This window comes from Pecten maximus, chromosome 16 (genome assembly GCF_902652985.1).
Source record: "Pecten maximus chromosome 16, xPecMax1.1, whole genome shotgun sequence".
Classification (NCBI taxonomy): Eukaryota; Metazoa; Mollusca; class Bivalvia; order Pectinida; family Pectinidae; genus Pecten; species Pecten maximus.
Genome location: NC_047030.1, coordinates 11,533,120 through 11,551,561, shown reverse-complemented (window position 1 = coordinate 11,551,561; position 18,442 = coordinate 11,533,120). Strand labels below are relative to the sequence as shown.

Below are 18,442 nucleotides of genomic sequence, written 5' to 3'. Positions count from 1 at the left end.
TCAATAATTATTTTTGCGCAGCTAGTAAAAGGAACATGACCAACGTTATGTTTCTTTATCCAATCAAATCACAAGGACAAATAATAAAACACTCCTTTACGTTAAGCATAGATGTTTGAAAGAATTGTCACCAAAGGACGATTCTCTCACAATTGTTAGTGATTGGGGTTTGTACCTTGCCAACACTCGTTCAATGTGTAAACGGTCATGTATGAATGGTATTATGACTGCCTAAGAATTGGGTAGTTATTTTGTCCTTAATTAAAATAAAAGTTTTTTCAAATCAATGTAGAGCATACTGGCCTGGTATGCTGAATTGCACATATTTATATTTCAATAAGGTAATCTGGCCCAGGGGACCATATGGTGATCTAATGATGTGGTTCGGTGTCCTTTGTCTGAGCAGTTTAATTTATCATTTCAATTGACTTCTTCTCAAGAACCGCTGAATCGATTTTAGCCAAATGTTCTAAAGAACCCTTGTGGTGTAGGTGTTCTATATTGTTAAGTGAGGTTTTTTGGGCATCAGATATTTTCAAAAAATCCTGTTGAGATTGAACAAACCTTTGATATATTACATGTTTTGTATGTCCTATATACATGTTTATGTGATTTTGTAGATTACATATTGTTAAAAACAGGCACTTGGGTTCATAAATACGGCCACGCCTATAGGTCAAAGTTCAGTATTAGGATGTAATGGAGGTTTGAAAAAAATTAAGAATTAGAAAAACAGACCTAAATATTTTGATATTTTATGTTCAAGTCTCTAAGTAAACGCAAAGCTTTTGTATTTCATATCTAATTTGCTTTATGTGTGCAGATTATTAGGTCACCAGAGACGAAGTATCAAGTGACCTATTCTATCGCCCATTGTCTGTCGTCCGTCGTGCGTCCGTAAACATGTTACCCCTGAACCAAATTCAATGACATTTTGCAGGAACCTCCAATGGCCAAAGATCAACCACAATTGTGAATTATATGGTCCCCAGCCCCAAGGGGATTGAGGGTGAAAAGTGGAGTATGCACATGCTGGCTTGACTATACCAAAACTACATAGTTTATGTTATGGACAAAACATTTAACGAAATGGCATAACTCTGTAACTTTGGGGCCGAGGGTCATGATTTTTAAATGTATCACACCGTCTCCTTGAAATGAGATATTGACATAAACTATAAAAGTTACGTCAAAGGGCCGCAAAAATAAAGTTGCATAGATCTGTACTCTACCGAGGGATGCAACATACGACCTCTTTGATATGAGTTGAACAGACATTTGGACTTTGGCCACGTATGAATTCATTGGACTGATGAAATACACAATTAGAGTATGCGAACACCGAAATATTAAAGCTGTGATGTTTCTCAATCTGAGTATTTTAGAACTTTGACTTTTGGGCTTGGCCATATGAACAAACCCAGGAACATGATTTTAACATTTTGTAAGAGGCCCATGGGCCATAAAAACGAAGGAGTACAAAGGAGGGCAACTAAACTTATCCCTGAACTGACATATCCATTATACCCGGAGAGACTATAATGCCTACCTACATAATCCTACAGAAGACAACCAGGAGATATGATAGCAGATATGACATGAAAGGTACATAGCCCCTCGTACATATATGACATTAGGCAAAAAGTACCAGAATCGAGTCATTTCGGTCTAACTACAACACTACAGCATAGTATTGTAACAAAAAGAATAGTCGAAATCGACATCGATCTTCGAATTTCGAACACAACTCGTACACGTTTGAAACCTTTGAGTACACATGCTGCCCTGATAATTTGTCTGATGAAGGTGACCATGTACTAGTTATCGAAAATTCATTATTATTGTACAGAATCAGACAGCCATGGTGTTTAATGATCTCTCTTTACCCTGGTAACCGAACTCTCCTTATTTTCCCCGTAATAAGCAACTCTATCCTGAACCGTTACCATGATAATCGACTATGGTCGTTTGTAGTGCTGGTAACCGACTCTCCTAATTTGTTACCATGGTAACTTACTCTCTAATTCGTTAACTGCCTGTCGTTATTTGTTACCCTGGTAACCGACTCTTTCTTTTGAACCGTTACCCTGGTAACCAACTCTCCTGATATGTTACTTTGGTAACCGACTCTCCTGATGTGTTACCTTGGTAACCGACTCTCCTGATGTGTTGCCTTGTTAACCAACTCTCCTGATGTGTAACCTTGGTAACCAACTCCTCTGACGTGTTGCCTTGGTAACCAACTCTCCTGATGTGTTACCTTGGTAACCAACTCTCCTGATGTGTTACCCCGGTAACCAACTCTCCTGGCGTGTTACCCCGGTAACCTACTCTCCTGATGTGTTACCCCGGTAACCAACTCTCCTGATGTGTTACCCCGGTAACCTACTCTCCTGATGTGTTACCCCGGTAACCGACTCTCCTGATGTGTTGCCTTGGTAATCAACTCTCCTGATGTGTTACCCTAGTAACCAACTCTCCTGACGTGTTGCCTTGGTAACCAACTCTCCTGGTGTATTGTCCTGGTTATAGACTCTCCTAATTCGTTACCCTTGTTAACGATGTGTGTATATGTTTCTATGGTATGGATGTCTAGATTTGTTACCCTGGTATCGACTAGATAAGTTACCGTGGTATGGACTGTCTGGATTTGTTACCGTGGTATGGACTGTCTGGATTTGTTACCGTGGTATGGACTATCTGGATTTGTTACCCTGGTATAGACTGTCTATATTTTTTTGTCCCTAGTATCGACTGTCTGGATTTGTTACCGTGGTATGGACTGTCTGGATTTGTTACCGTGGTATCGACAGTCTAGATTTGTTACCCTGGTATGGACTTTCTGGATTTGTTACCCTGGTATAGACTGTCTGGATTTGTTACCGTGGTATGGACTATCTGGATTTGTTACCCTGGTATGGACTATCTGGATTTGTTACCGTGGTATCGACTATCTGGATTTGTTACCGTGGTATGGACTGTCTGGATTGGTTTCCCTGGTATAGACTGTCTGGATTTGTTACCGTGGTATGGACTATCTGGATTTGTTACCCTGGTATGGACTATCTGGATTTGTTACCGTGGTATCGACTATCTGGATTTGTTACCGTGGTATGGACTGTCTGGATTGGTTTCCCTGGTATCGACTGTCTGGATTGGTTTCCCTGGTATCGACTGTCTGGATTTGTTACCGTGGTATGGACTGTCTGGATTTGTTACCGTGGTATCGACTATCTGGATTTGTTTCCCTAGTATCGACTGTCTGGATTTGTTACCGTGGTATCGACTGTCTGGATTTGTTACCGTGGTATCGACTGTCTGGATGTGTTACCGTGGTATCGACTGTCTGGATGTGTTACCCTGGTATCGACAGTCTGGATTTGTTTCCCTAGTATCGACTGTCTGGATTTGTTTCCCTAGTATCGACAGTCTGGATTTGTTACCCTGGTATCGACTGTCTGGATTTGTTACCGTGGTATGGACTGTCTGGATGTGTTACCCTGGTATCGACTGTCTGGATTTGTTTCCCTGGTATCGACTGTCTGGATTTGTTACCGTGGTATGGACTGTCTGGATTTGTTAGCCGTGGTATCGACTGTCTGGATTTGTTACAGTGGTATGGACTGTCTGGATTTGTTACCGTGGTATCGACTGTCTGGATTTGTTTCCCTGAGATCGACAGTCTGGATTTGTTACCGTGGTATGGACTTTCTGGATTTGTTACCGTGGTATCGACTATCTGGATTTGTTAGCGTGGTATCGACTGTCTGGATTTGTTCCCCTGGTATGGACTGTCTGGATTTGTTAGCGTGGTATGGACTGTCTGGATTTGTTAGCGTGGTATCGACTGTCTGGATTTGTTTCCCTGGTATCGACTGTCTGGATTTGTTTCCCTAGTATCGACTATCTGGATTTGTTACCGTGGTATCGACTGTCTGGATTTGTTACCGTGGTATCGGCTGTCTGGATTTGTTACCGTGGTATGTACTATCTGGATTTGTTTCCCTGGTATCGACAGTCTGGATTCGTTACCCTGGTATGGACTGTCTGGATGTGTTACCCTGCTGACTGATTTATTTAGATACTGTTTGGTTAGTTACACACATATTTTAACCGTCTGATCGTCTTTATTTGGTCTGTTCTCCACATTACCGAGCAATTTTTTAACGTTTTTATTTTTTACAGTGTTGACTGACTTCTGCATTTGTTATCAAAATAACCGTCTGTACCGAGTAACTTCCTGGTTTGGTAGCTAAGCAAACGGGATTGGCCACAATAATCAAGATATAAGATAAGTTTATCAGTAAATTATCAACAAAAAAACCCCAAATATGATTCGAAAAGTGCATGTTGTCACACAACGTCCACCGGCTGGAAGTATAGAGGAAATGGAAAGATGACTGTAAAGTAGTTCGTAGTAATTGTCAAAGGTTGTAAACTATTTAGATAACCCTGATGTATCTATGGATAGGGGACAGGAGATAGGGGTAGATATATGACTACTCAAGCCTTCTCATTTCCCACACTTTTGTTCCCTAGTATCACTGGACGAGAGAGATTATATGTGGAATGTGCCGTATCTATTACTAACTGTCTATGGTGGTATTTATAGGTGTGATTGTGTACAATTCTTCACTAATTTGTCGGCACGCAAAGTCTCCAATGCCACTAAACTCTGCTTTTTTGAAGTTCGTTATATTGGGGCTCGATGACCAGCTATCGTGTCCAGCTGACTGGTGACACTAAAGCTGCAGTCAAAACGTATCACGTAAATTCTTGCTATTAAAAAAACCACCGATAACTTTACATCAAAAATGTTGTTTTTAGATGATGTTCGTGTGTATAACAAAGATAAAGGATCTTGATTTTCATTTGTGTGTATTAGGCAATTGGTCTTTCTATAACATTGTAAACTTTATTTTCAAAAACCAGTTTGCAGGTATCATTTACACCCTTTAACTATTTTAACGAAACATCCTGGATGGCTATCAGACACCGACAGGTAAGCGCTAGTTGACATATAAACGAGGTAGCTGCTGCTCTGTACAGTACAGTTGGGTCCTTCACCAGACCATGGTCGTGTTTGTGTTACTCATTGTCGGCCTTAGTGGCGTGGTCAGTTTGACCTTGCACGACCTCTACCCGTACCCATACGACAATGTAACAACAACAGATGACCAGCTTTTACAGCCTAATGATGATGGAAGTTCGTCCCAAATCCTGTTTTCGTTTCCATATTTCAACAACACCCAAACCTCGGCTTACGTAAGTAAATCATTATCGATACTGCTTCCTTAATCATTGCTTATTAAAAGTGCATTTTGGGGGTATTACACCACCCGATCTGGTTTTGACATTTCCTTCGACCTGTTTTGTTTTTCCTTAGTCGTCTCCTAGGTATTAACACTTTAGGGCTTTATAATCACTGATTAGTCCTAGAAGGAGGACACAATTGTAAGATGCCTAATAGAATTTGTATTGAAATGTGCTAATATTATATGTGTGTTTTGTGAAACCCTTTGTTGACACGCTTTAGAATTCAGCACATTATCTGTAAAGGTTGACTCTCAGATAACAACATTGAGTTTGAATTTAAATCCGACCAAGAGCGATTATGATTACATAGTTCAGGAACCCGCTAAAACAATATATCGGGGGAAAAGTTTCGGCTATCGTTGATGAGGCAAAGACGCTTACCCTCAAGGAACATTTGCTTTTCTTTTTAAATGTTATTTATGTAAAATATGTTGTTCGTATCTTGTCTACGTTTCCCTTTTCCTTTCCCTAAAGTGAAATGACTTATTGTCGGATGGGCTGCATCAACTCTCATCTGGCGCTGGCACAGGGCCCGATAGGTTGTTATTTAGCATGGTTTAATATGGACGTAAACGACATTATAGGTAGTTACATAAACATTTGATTAAATTGCCACACACTCTCTTTGACGTTTTCTTTATTGAAGGTGAACACGAATGGAGATATCACATTTGGAAGATCATTAAGTACATATACCCCATCTGCGTTTCCACTTAGTAATAACTTTATGATGGTAGCTGTATTTTGGACTGACATTATTACGACTTATGTAGGAGAAATCTGGTACAAGCTCAGTTCAAGCCAAGACCTCATGAACCGAGCAGGTACAGACATACAATCAGGATTTTCGGATCAAAACGACTTCAGTCCATCACTGGTGTTCATTGTGACGTGGAGTGAGGTACCGTATTTTGGAGCTTCAGGAGACGATCTACTCTTGGTAAGATTTGACATTTGATCCCGAATGTCATCTTTCTGGATTTTGATGTCATACTCAGATATTAAAGTTGTATACTATATACGCAATACAACACAAAATTTACTTTTTTCCGTTCACTCTATACATTAAATAGCCTTATAGGATTAAAAAAACAAGAGGTCCAATTGGCATGGATCGCTTACCTGGTATTCACTTGTTTAATGATTTTCTGTCTTTCATTTAATTAAAATAGCTTGATTTCAGGCCTTTCAGTTAAACAGAAGACTTCCATATCTTTGACAAATCTGACCTCTGTGACCTTGAATACGGTTCAAGATAATTTCTTTATGCAAAGATTGTTGGCTCCAACCCAGGAATCTACCAGTCAAATATTATGATTCTATGCAGAAGAAGTCGTTGAAAGTTTGTTTTTTCATATGGGTCAAGATAATTTCTTCTCGCCAATTTCGTCGGGTTTTATCCCAGGAACCTGAGTCAAATATCATGATTCTATGCCATTTACTTAACCACAAGAAATTGCTCGAAGATTTCAATAAATTTGTCCCTGTGACCTTAAATATAGGTAAAGATTATTGTTACTCGCACATTTTGTCGGACATCTTATTCATAGCAACAACATATCAACCTATCAGTCAAATGCCATGAGTCTAGAGCTTTGGTTTATGCAAAAAAGTCGTCTGAATGTGTGTGTTTTTTTGTTTTCTGTTTTGCTTTGTTTTTTGTTTTTGTTTTTATATATATATAATAATTTTAATTTTACCCCTGTGACCTTGAATATGAGTCCAGATAATTTCTTCTCACAAGCATACCGGGTTCCATGCTATGAACATACAAACAAAATATCGTGATTGTATGTCTTTTTGTTAATCAGAAGAAGTCGTTTCAATATTTTAATAAATTCGACAACAGTGACCTTCAATATGTGTTGAGGTCATGTCTTCCCCAGGAATGAACATTTTGGTTAACCAGAAGAATTCATTTAAGTATTTTAACAAACCTACCCCTTTGACCTTGAATATGGGTCAAGGTCATTTTTCATATTGTCATATTCATAGTAACATCTTATCGGCCAAATATCATGATTTTAGGCCTTTTTGTTAACTATGAAAAAGTGCTTTAGAGGTTTTTAAGAAATTTGAACCCTGTGATGTTAAACATAGGTTAACGTCATTTTTTGTCGAGCTCTATCCTAGAAACCTACCAGCCAAATATTAGGATTCTAGGCTTGGTTTTTGAGAGGAAGTTGTTTAATGGAGAACTTGACGACAGACAGACGGCCGACGGACGCCGCACCACGGTTAAATATCACTTGGCCTTTCGAGATAAAATGATCCATATACAAAGGAAATCTAAAACATCAAAGACATAAAACAATATGTTTACAGGATAATTAGACATTAAGTCATTTTTGACTGGTGATATCGGTGTATTTCATAAAGTGTAGGTAATGCTATTGGCATTCCAACCTGTCTTGCAGATGGCATAATACACTCGGTTCGTTCGATGGAGTAACACGACATTCTGAACAAACATAGATTTGATCAAAGTACATTTGTAATTATTTTGAGCAATTTTGCTATATTTTGGAATATTATTTGCCCGTAATATGTTGAAAAGTATTCTATTTCCATGTCGGTCATTTCGGTATACAAAGGTCCTATATTTTCCTATGTTTTGTACGGTAACAATAATAGGAAATCGGACGAGGACTTGATCCTTTGTTTTTGGTTAATGCAGGAAAAGTAAATTCTCATTCTCTCTCTCTCGATACAGAGAAATACTTTTCAGATCGTGCTTACCACTGATGGTACAAAATCCTTTGTCATGTTCCATTACCTGAAACTAGACTGGGCTAGCAATGCAATGGTAAGCTAAAACCCTTGTATTCAATATGTTATTAGTGAATACTGTTTGTGCATAGGAGGCTTGGTATACAATTTCAGCCCACGGTCGATACCGTGTATTGTATGTGTACATATACATGTATATGATACCGTGAGTTTGCAAATTTTGACACGCTTTTAATATTTTTAAACAGTAAAGCGATGTCACCGTAATGAATAAGTGACGTCACCAATTATATATCGCCCCTTCAATGTAGTGGCATCGCCTTACTAAGTTCTCAAAATCATGTTCTATAAGGTTGGATTTAACGCTGGAGATGGGGTAAACAGCTACACTATTAACGGGTCCCTCTCTGCTGATGTGACCAACCTAGTCAATAGATCAAATGTTGGGGTTCCTGGCAAGTTCCTCTTCCGCGTCGACGGTGACACAATACAACCAGCTGATCAAAACTTGACAAATAATAACAATAATACAGGTATGTACCTCCACAAAAACCGTCGTTGTTAAAGGGATCTTCAGTAGGGAGTGTTGTACAATTACGAAATCTAAACGCTAGCACAATTTCTGAAATATAACCGACAATTTGACGTTATTGGTTTGGATTACAGGAATGTATAATGATTAGTTTAACATGGCAATTAATTTCTTACATGTTTATTGTTCATTCAGTTCTGTACAATGTGTGGCATTTTGATGTTAAAGTAAGTCACCACAGTAAATTGTACGATAATTGTTGGGGTCACTGTCAGGTTAAGATATCTGATACAACTTTCAGCACTTACCAATATTTGAATTTTTTCCCCAATTACCGAGGAAAACCTCAAGATTGATTGAATATACATGTATGATATATATGAGAAGCTCTTTGGTATTTACTAGGGCGATTTCTTTTCTGATAATAATATTCGTCCTTTTTAAGAGTTTTAAATTAGGACACTTATTTTAGGACACTTATTTTGATAATCAGGTATCTTTCTTTTTGCAAAACATTTTAAATGTGTATATCATGATATTATACAGTTGTATCTTACACATTTATAACGATTACATATATTTTGTATTAATTGTATATGCTATGTGACCAAAGATAACTATGTTTTGTAATAATTGTATATTCTATGTGACCAAAGATAAATATGTTTTGAAATAATTGTATATGCTATGTGACCAAAGATAAATATGTTTTGAAATAATTGTATATTCTATATATGACCAAAGATAAATGTTTAGTAATACATTATATATCATTTGAGAAGAAAACTAAATAATTATATGCTTTGCAATACATTGTATAAACATGTGCTTATAACCAATCATAATTATATCTTTTGCAATATATTGTATATATTATAAATAGTATAACAAATGACAATAACATATTCTTTGCTATACTATTATGTATTATTTTTTCATTATCCTATATCAGACAAATATGTTAATTGATCAATGATGAATATGTGAAAAGGAAATGTAATAGATTACTACAATTGTATATTTATCTATTTCCGCTTAAGATACCATACTTTTCTCAATTTATTAAACTTCATGATTTATTCGCTTTTGTTGGAATGCTTAAACATAATTTGATACTATTTGCGGATGGTTAAATTGGTTTTGATGACGGCATATACAAGGTGAGTGTTATTTTTTTCATTTTTTGTAAGACACGTTTTGCTCATTTGCCCGTGAAGGACGGTAAGTACATCTTTACGATATAAAAGTATTACATAATTATAAATGTATATATACTTTTGATAATTATTACATATACAGGTATAGATACTTTTTATAATTATTACATATACAGGTATATATACGTTTTATAATTATTACATATAGTTGTATATATACTTATTATTTTATCATATAAGATCGTTTCAAACGTTATTTTCTGACACAAGGAACTATGCTATTTTTATATTTGGTTTTAATGTTATATTGTGTTCTATTTTCTACCCTTCATATTACATTTATTCTATCAGATCTTATTTCAAACGTCACTTCTTCTACAAGGAAATATCATGTTTTAATGTTTATTTATATGTTGATGTTTTGATTATTGGTTTGCTTAGAAATACATGATTGAAGAAAATATTAACATGTTGAAGATATTTATATCAAATATATATATGATTATATATTATCTAATAATTAATTATTGAAATTCTAATTACAATTTTGACAGTAGCAGTGACTCAATAACACTGTCGAATAACTTAATGTGATATTCTTTCCACAAGATTAAAACTTAATTAAAACTATTATTCTAAGACAACAGATTTTTTTAAATACAAAAGTGTGTTTGATAATGACGTTGTGTTTTGTATTTGAGATATTCCGTAAACTTCTAGGTGAGTGGTGATGTTTCTCAATTTATTGTGTACATCGTTTATGAGCCCTAATTTGTAGTAAAGTATATCCTAATGTAGTAACATACATCAAACTCTTTGTAATACATATTTGCGGAGAGGGCTTTTATAAGTTGTTAAAAAGTTGTGTCCAACCAATTGTGTTTAACCAATAAAATACGTTCAAATCAAATCAATATATATAACAACTTAAGGATAATGTTGATAATATCGTTATAACTAATAAAACCTTTGTACGTGTATTTGGTGTGAATTTTAAATGCATAACTTTATTTTATCTTTTTATTTTCAAAGGCTGCCGTGCCTGCCTAACGTACATGGATTTTGAATTATGATGGTAAGATACACCTCCATGCATGTGGAACAATGATCGATATTACTAATCTACACAAACGTTTATACAATATTATAACAAAAAAAACCGTTTTATATTATCTGAACCATTCCTGTTTATCATTAAATTTCGCCTTATATCATCTTTATAAAAAAATAAAATAAAAAATAGTAATTCAAACAAAATATATTTGTTATATTACTATTTTATTAAAAGTAATTCTGTTTACAGGAACAGTGTAATGCAAGTCACGTGATGTAAATTTAATTGCATATGTTGTATTTATGGATAAGAGCTCGTAAGTATATGAACTTGTCTCTTATCAGACAATACAAGACGCTTAAATGAAATAATGATCATAAAAATTAAAATAAAGTGGAGAAAGTACAGTGTCTTAAGCACACCTTTCAAAATGTAAATATTGCAGTTGTAGCAAGGCGATACACGAAAGACAACTTGTACAAAAATTATTTTTCATGAATGACAATCGAGGTTCAATTAATTAATCCATGTAAATAAAGGAAAAGACCACACGCAGTTGTAATTGTAATGAACAGTTATGAATTATATTAATTAGCAAGTATCTGAAGAAAGATAACTCCGAAATTTTGAGTAAAATATAATATTTGTTTTTTTATCACTAGTGATCAGTGATCAGTGAAAAAAAAATAACAACAAAACAAAATAATAAGTAAGTAAATAGATAAAGGCGTGTATAATAAAAGCCTACATGCAGGTAGACTGGTAATTATCAATTAAGAATTATGTAAATTAGCAAGTATCTGAAGTGAGATAACTCCTTCCGAAACTTTCATTAAAATAAAATAATTGTTAAGAACAGCACCATACCACAGCTGTTGGACTGTGATTAACATTGCCCTACTTGATTTCAGATTGCGGTACGGAAGATTTTCCCTGGCTGTTGATATTGTGACGATGTCCATTCGAATTGTTTGATGGGAGATAACTGGACAATGCCATGTTATGGTGTCATGTTTGTGTAATTAAAGTGTTGCTGGAATGTAAAATATCACGTCTTTGTTGAGTTTTAGACCAATACCTCTGTGATGTCTAGTCGCGTGCGCTTTGCAAATGCTACTTCTTGAATATCCAACAATGGTTATGAAATATTGGATTCATTGAACAATTTTTTTAATAAACGAGTTATTTAGGGGTTTCATATGAACATTGCCGTCCTCAACTAACTATAGCTGCTGATAGCACGTTAAACAATACAAAACCACACCAATTAATTCAATATAACATAAATACGACCACCAGATAGTGGTCGAAAGCTACCCGTGAGTAGAATCTATTTGTTGAGTGACATTGTAAAAAGATTTCATTTATTATAAATACGACAAGTTAGACTAAATTGAAGACATGAATCAGGAAATACTATTACAATGCATTTGAATGTTTCTATCGACGTCCACTGAAGACACTTTTTTCTTCTTCTGATACTGTAGCGTGACGTCATGTATCACGTGACAGAGTACCGCCATATATATAAATGTCTACATTGGGTTTTTGGTTTGGGTTATTGCACTTCCTCGTATAGTTATTGAAATTTCTTTCCGTCTATTCGAGTTTACATCTGTCACCTCTTCATAATCGACACTTTAGAGCAAATGTATTGTCATTAATGTGTTTCCAAAGTGACAATTTATGCTCATTTGTGACTCATTATACGGGCGAGAAACATCATGGTTGTTGTTCGAAGGCTTTAACAAATTGGACCCCTTTGTTATTCAATATAGGTCAAGGTCATTTTTATTCGCACACATTGTCGGGCTTTATATTCGTAGTAACAACCTATTAGCCAAATATCATTACTCCAGGGTTTTTGGTATGGGAGAAGTCGTTTAAAACAATTGACCTTTATGACCTAGAATATAGGAATAGGTCATTTCTTTCCCCAGCAACTACCAACCAAACATCCGGATTCTTGGTTCTTTGCTTATACATGTTTTAACAAATTTGACCCCTGTGACACTGAACATGGGCTAAGGTAGTTAAAGTATTTCAGCAAATTTTGTGGGACGGTATCCCTGGAACCGACAAGCCAAGTATCATGATGTCTTTTAGTTAACCAGAAGACATGTTTTAATCAATTTGACCCCTGTGGCCTTTGGGGCAAGGTCATATTCTTTCGCAAACTTGTAGGAGTTCTTTCAGAAGAACTTTCCATCCAAATATCATGGTTATTTGCCTTTTGGTTTGTGAGAAGAATTTGTTTGGACATTTTAACAAATATGTCACCCGTGACCTTTAATGTGTCCAGGTCATTTTTTTCGCAAAACTTGGTGGCACTCTTTCCCTGCAAATTACCAGTCAAAATTTCATTAGTTTACACATTTTGTTTGTGAGAAGAAATTGTTTGAATGTTTCACAAATTTGCCCCCAGCGACCTTGAATATGTGCGGAGGAAATTTCATTCGCAAACTTTGTGGGGCTCTTGTCCAGGAACCTGCTAACCAAAAGGATGCTATTTCTTTAGGTTAACCAGAAGAAGTCGTTTCAATGTTTTAACAAATTTGACTTAGTGACCTTGAAATGTGCCCAGGTTATTTTTTTTTCACAAATGTTGTGGTTTGGTTTATTGTATTTAACGTCCTTTTAGCAGCCAGAGTCATTTAAGGACGTGCCAGGTTTTAGAGGTGGAGGAAAGCCGAAGAAAAACTACCGACCAGCTGCCCCACGCGGATTTCGAACTCGCGCCCCAGAGGTGGAGAGTAGTGACAAATTGTCGGAACACCTTAACCACTCTGTCCACCGCGGTGGAGGTCTTTCAAAGAAATTTACACAGGCTAAATATCATGATTCTTTGTCATTTGATTACCCAGTCATAATTTATAGTTGTAACTAATTTCTAATGTTTTTTTTTTAAAATACATCTGTCACGTTGAATATGTGTCAAGGTAACTTCTTTTCATCGTAACAACATATCAGCCAAATATCGTGCTTCTATTTAGGAACGTAAGGCATAATTAGAAATATATGTAGAGCGAGTGATTTGAAATGACTCTCCTTCAAGACATTGTCGGCGAAAATTCGAAACATGAGTTAAGCGAAACCATTTGCAATTAATGTATTGTATCTATCCCTCTCAAATTCGTTACACGTGTAACCGACTTTCCTTATTTGTTACCTGACAACGAACTCTTTCTTCTGGACCGTTACCCTGGTTACCGACTCTACTCATTACCCTGTAAACATATTCTATGGTTTAATTTGTTACCCTGCTAACCGACTCACCTGATGTGTTACCCTGGTTAACATCTTCGGTTTGTTAACCTTTTTTCTCGTTTTTGTTTTGGTTTCATCTTTTGGATTTGTTATCCTCGTAAAGGTGTCCGTTTTTGACGTGTTGATTTGTTTCACTGGCTACGACTGTCTGGACTTTTTACCCTGCTGAACGATTGATTTAAATACTCTGTGGTTAGTAACACAAATAACCAAGTTTGTTGACGTTATGATTTTTTGCTATCAAGATAACCGTCTGTATCGAGTCACTTCCTGGATATGATGTCCACCAGCTGGGTATATAGAGGAAACAGGAAGTATGACTGTAAAGGATGGTGTCGTTATTGTCGTAAAGGTTGTTAACTGGTAAGATAACCTTGAGATATAGATAGATAGGGGATAGGGGTAGATGACTATTCAGACCTTCTGGTTTGCTTTGATATTGATCCTAGTATTTCATTTTTTTAAATACAAAACAAATATACAATAGGATTGGATATATCAGGCTTAGCATATGTAAGTATTCTCGTATCAACCGGTTTAGATGGACTTGGCATGTTAACAGAGATAGACAAAATTCATATTTTATGTACAGGTTTAATTAATCTTATTACTATACAATTTAATGACAATAGGGGACGAACAATTGAAATGGTTAACATATAAATTACGCAACACACACGTACATACGACACACCAACAAGCATATAGAACAATCATACAACCAAGTTCTTAATTTTTCATGACATTTGTTGTATCGCCGGACGAAAGAGTTTAAATGTGGAAGTTATCGTATCTTTTACTAAAATAGTGTATTATTCATTGGTGTGTTTTTGTTAAATAATTATCTAAATTGTCGGCATATATATACCTTTAACGTGTGTTGATTTTTCAGTTCATTTTATTGATATGTCTGTCACTCCTTATCACTGTTCTGTTCACAATTCTTTGTTGATATTCAATGGCGTTTGCTAACCTATTGCACACTTCCTTTCTGGTAGCGAAAAGCATGCTTCCACCATATGTACTTAGCACGTTTATAAGTCCATGACCGATTATAGACTAATTCATAGTGAAAGGTCTGGAACTCCTCCGCCTGCAAAAAATGGTCAATTTCATTCAAAGTGTAATCAAGACCAGAAAAGATTTTTCAATGGCGATAGTCTTAATTAAAAGTTAAGATAGTAACCTTTCACATGCCACCAATAAATCATACCTCAATAGTCTATTTATTTCACACGAATCTTCGAAACTCTGAAAAGTGATAGTTTTCTTTAGTCGGACACGATCAAGAACATTTTTTCAAACGAAAATGTCTATTCGCTACACAGAAAACGTGACGGTCTACAACTACAGTCGGTGTTAACACCTTAACTACGTCCGAATTACCTCAGAACCGACGATATATTTCCCGCCCAAAAAGTGTGTGTGAACTACCTGATGACGTACATTCCTACCCCTGTAACAGGGGCATGGAAACGCCAAAGTTCCAAATCAGCAGGGACCTTTTTACCAGAGATATTGTGTATCCAAGAGGTCACTAAAGATACTAAATGTTGAATGAAAGAACATTCATAAAACAGGTGTGGAATGACTTCAATACTATCACAAAACGTGCATGTGCATCCAGTAATTAACCGGTAGAATATCATGAACAATTTTAAACACAACATCCCTACAGTGGGTATATAAAAACTTGTTAGAAACATTAAGGAAAACTCACCCGAAGTCTACTGATGGAAAAATTCTGACGACACGTGGTGCCTTTGTTACAATGGAGAACAACTTCAAAACAAATCTTTAGTGGTTGACATCTCAAAATTACCATATGAAAAATCATGTTTATATATCGTAAACAGTTTAAAAATACATGTATAAAAAGGAGGAAACCAGTCACTATGAGGAAAATTGTTATTAAAAGTATAAAAATTACGAAACTCTATGGACGGCCAATACATTGTAAAATACCTCCACTTCAGACTGCTCGCAGACAAACCTTTGACAATGTTTTAAATATTGACAATAGCAAGTCCACCACTAGTAGGACACATCAGACACGCATTTAACGTCATTTAACGCTGTCCGGGTAGTTACGGTGTCCTGTTTCAAATTACGAGCCTTGTACAGCATTTAGAATGATAATTTCGAATGACTATACCTTATTTTGCACGCTTGAAACACGTTGACATAATGTCAAAAGCCGAACGTTCATTATCATGGTCTATCGGACAAGCAATACATTTCCTGTGGGTAAGGTGAATAACTTGCTCTTCTAGAAAGAAATCAAGACCAAAAACCTCAGAACGATCTTGTATAAGTTAAGTCGCGTTGCGGTAACACGGCTGTTTTGGGATGATCATTGCGACAAGGGGCGATGTTTTTATGACGGCATGTGGAGATAATGTATATATATATTTAGACATTAAATCACAGTTGTAGTTATAAAAGTTCTAATACATTTGAATTAAATAAAATAAAAGGCGGACTAGTAACGATTATCACTGTACTCAGTGCGGGGTCAGAGTTCAGGAGCTGAACTATTAGGGAGCTTTGTTCATTTCGTGACAGCGTTGGTAGTGCAAACCTATTTATTTAAATATACATTAATTCACACATTCCATCGAAGATCAGACAGCGGGTACATATGTAATATCAAAATTTGTACATTTGCAAATTAGATTTCCGTGTCTATCTGCGTTCAGAAAGCTATGTTTCATCATATTCAATAACATTCCTTAGCATACGTATAGTAACGTTCACTATACGTTTCAAAGGAAAACACGTTTTTTTAAAAAAAAAAAATTAATTCATTTCTGCATCTTACCAACTCGCAGAGAGTGAGGGAAAATTCCAATGCTGTATGTATTTTGTACTTCATGCGCATACACAACTCCGGACCAGATCTTTTGGTGAATGTTTTACTATTTATTTTAAGATAACAATCACAAATATGTAAATCAAGACTTCGCCCAGGCTTCCGGTTGAAAGTAGTTCTTTATAGGAATGGCACCAAAGGGAGTATGGTGGGCTAGATCAGACCTTAGAAAATAATTTAAACGTTACCATGCTCAAATTTTACATCATATTTACTTAGTAAATGAGCAATTTAAATATGTAAATGAGATATTAACTCCAATTTTCACTATTCCCTCATTCACTACATGTACGCTTAACGGTAGATGATTTAGACGCTTATTTTGATAGAGAGAATCAGATTAATTTTTTCGATAAGTTTTATTCAATTTGTGTCTTGTGAAATACACACGTTTGAAATGTGTTTTTGGTTATCGGGGATATTTAATGCAATGGACAGAAAAAGAGAGGATTACGGATTCGATATCCAACTTATCCCCTGACACAGGAATAGTTGTCTGAACTGGTGTATTCAACAAGGAATGTGAAAAGATACTTTTTTTTGCCATTATGGCCATGATGTCAAAAGTTTATTTAACTTAAGTTCAAAAGATTTTATTTACCTTAAGGTCAAAAGATTTTTTAACCTTAAAGTAAATAATTTATTTTGCCATTATGGCCACAATAAATCTCGCTCGTAATATTAAATGATTTGATAAAGTCTAAATATTGAATATAATTTTCTACACACTTTTCAATGTTGAAGTTAAATGTTTCCTTTTCCATTGATTATATAAAACTGCATCCGCCCCCATTTTTCTTTCGTAAAATTCAAATATGACGAACAGAGGAAACTGTACGCATGCCCAGTGCAGAGGACGATTCGTTTTTTTCCTACAAGGGGTGCGTCAATATTTTTTTTTTTTTTTTTTTTTACCTTAAGGTCAAAAGATTTGACCATAGTGTAAAAAGATTTTATATTATGTGTCTCACTCCTTAAGGTAAAAAAAGTGGACATAATGTCAAAAAGTCGTTTTTGCCATTACCTAACCGATCTTTTTTTTACTTTAAGGTCAAAAGTTTTTGCCATTTTGTAGGATTTAACCTTTTTTTTCCCTTAAGGTCAAAAGATTTTATTTGACCTTAAGTATTTTATGACAGAATGGCGTGCCATACTAAAATGAAAATAGCTATCAAAATGGCTGAATCAGTTTAGATTTGTCCTCCACATTTTTACTCTCAAATCTGTCAAAATGTAAGTTATTTGAGTAATACATAATACAAAAAAATATGAAATATTATGAAGCGAATCTTAGAAGGTTGATATTTGTTGACTTGCACACTGTATGTAGATGTGAAGATAGTAAAGTAGATGTACGGATGTCTTTATACTTATAAACTAACAGACACGATCTGTCAAACGTCAAATATCACAGTAGCGGTTTGAGTATGTCCCCTGAATCGTTGGCAAATTTCTGAATTACAAGATTAGTGCTGCTTTGTTTAATTAATCAATAAACCAGTTAAATAAAAAAG

At 35.5% G+C, this 18,442-nt stretch overlaps 1 protein-coding gene across 2 annotated transcripts; it reads left to right on the top strand.

Moving 5' to 3' along the window:
- The first annotated feature begins 4,946 nt into the window (after window positions 1–4,946).
- LOC117345123 (sushi, nidogen and EGF-like domain-containing protein 1) lies at window positions 4,947–11,835 on the top strand. 2 transcript variants are annotated; one of them, XM_033908084.1, is made up of 7 exons: window positions 4,947–5,265; window positions 5,963–6,256; window positions 8,030–8,122; window positions 8,399–8,579; window positions 9,769–9,799; window positions 10,768–10,810; window positions 11,701–11,835. In XM_033908084.1, the coding sequence occupies exons 1-6, from the start codon at window positions 5,074–5,076 to the stop codon at window positions 10,799–10,801; spliced, it is 825 nt and encodes a 274-aa protein (XP_033763975.1). In that variant the 5' UTR covers window positions 4,947–5,073; the 3' UTR covers window positions 10,802–10,810; window positions 11,701–11,835. The 2 variants fall into 2 exon arrangements, with proteins under 2 accessions (XP_033763975.1, XP_033763976.1); XM_033908085.1 differs by lacking the exon at window positions 9,769–9,799 and having other exon boundaries at window positions 4,948–5,265.
- Window positions 11,836–18,442: the final 6,607 nt, after the last annotated feature.

What these genes read in the sequence shown, in the direction of transcription:
- LOC117345123 (XM_033908084.1), top strand. Translation starts at nt 5,074, where the DNA reads ATGGTCGTGTTTGTGTTACTCATTGTCGGCCTTAGTGGCGTGGTCAGT. An exon ending in ACACCCAAACCTCGGCTTAC is followed by an intron (nt 5,266 to 5,962) that starts GTAAGTAAATCA and finishes TCTTTATTGAAG; the next exon opens with GTGAACACGAATGGAGATAT. An exon ending in AAATAATAACAATAATACAG is followed by an intron (nt 8,580 to 9,768) that starts GTATGTACCTCC and finishes ATTTTTTGTAAG; the next exon opens with ACACGTTTTGCTCATTTGCC.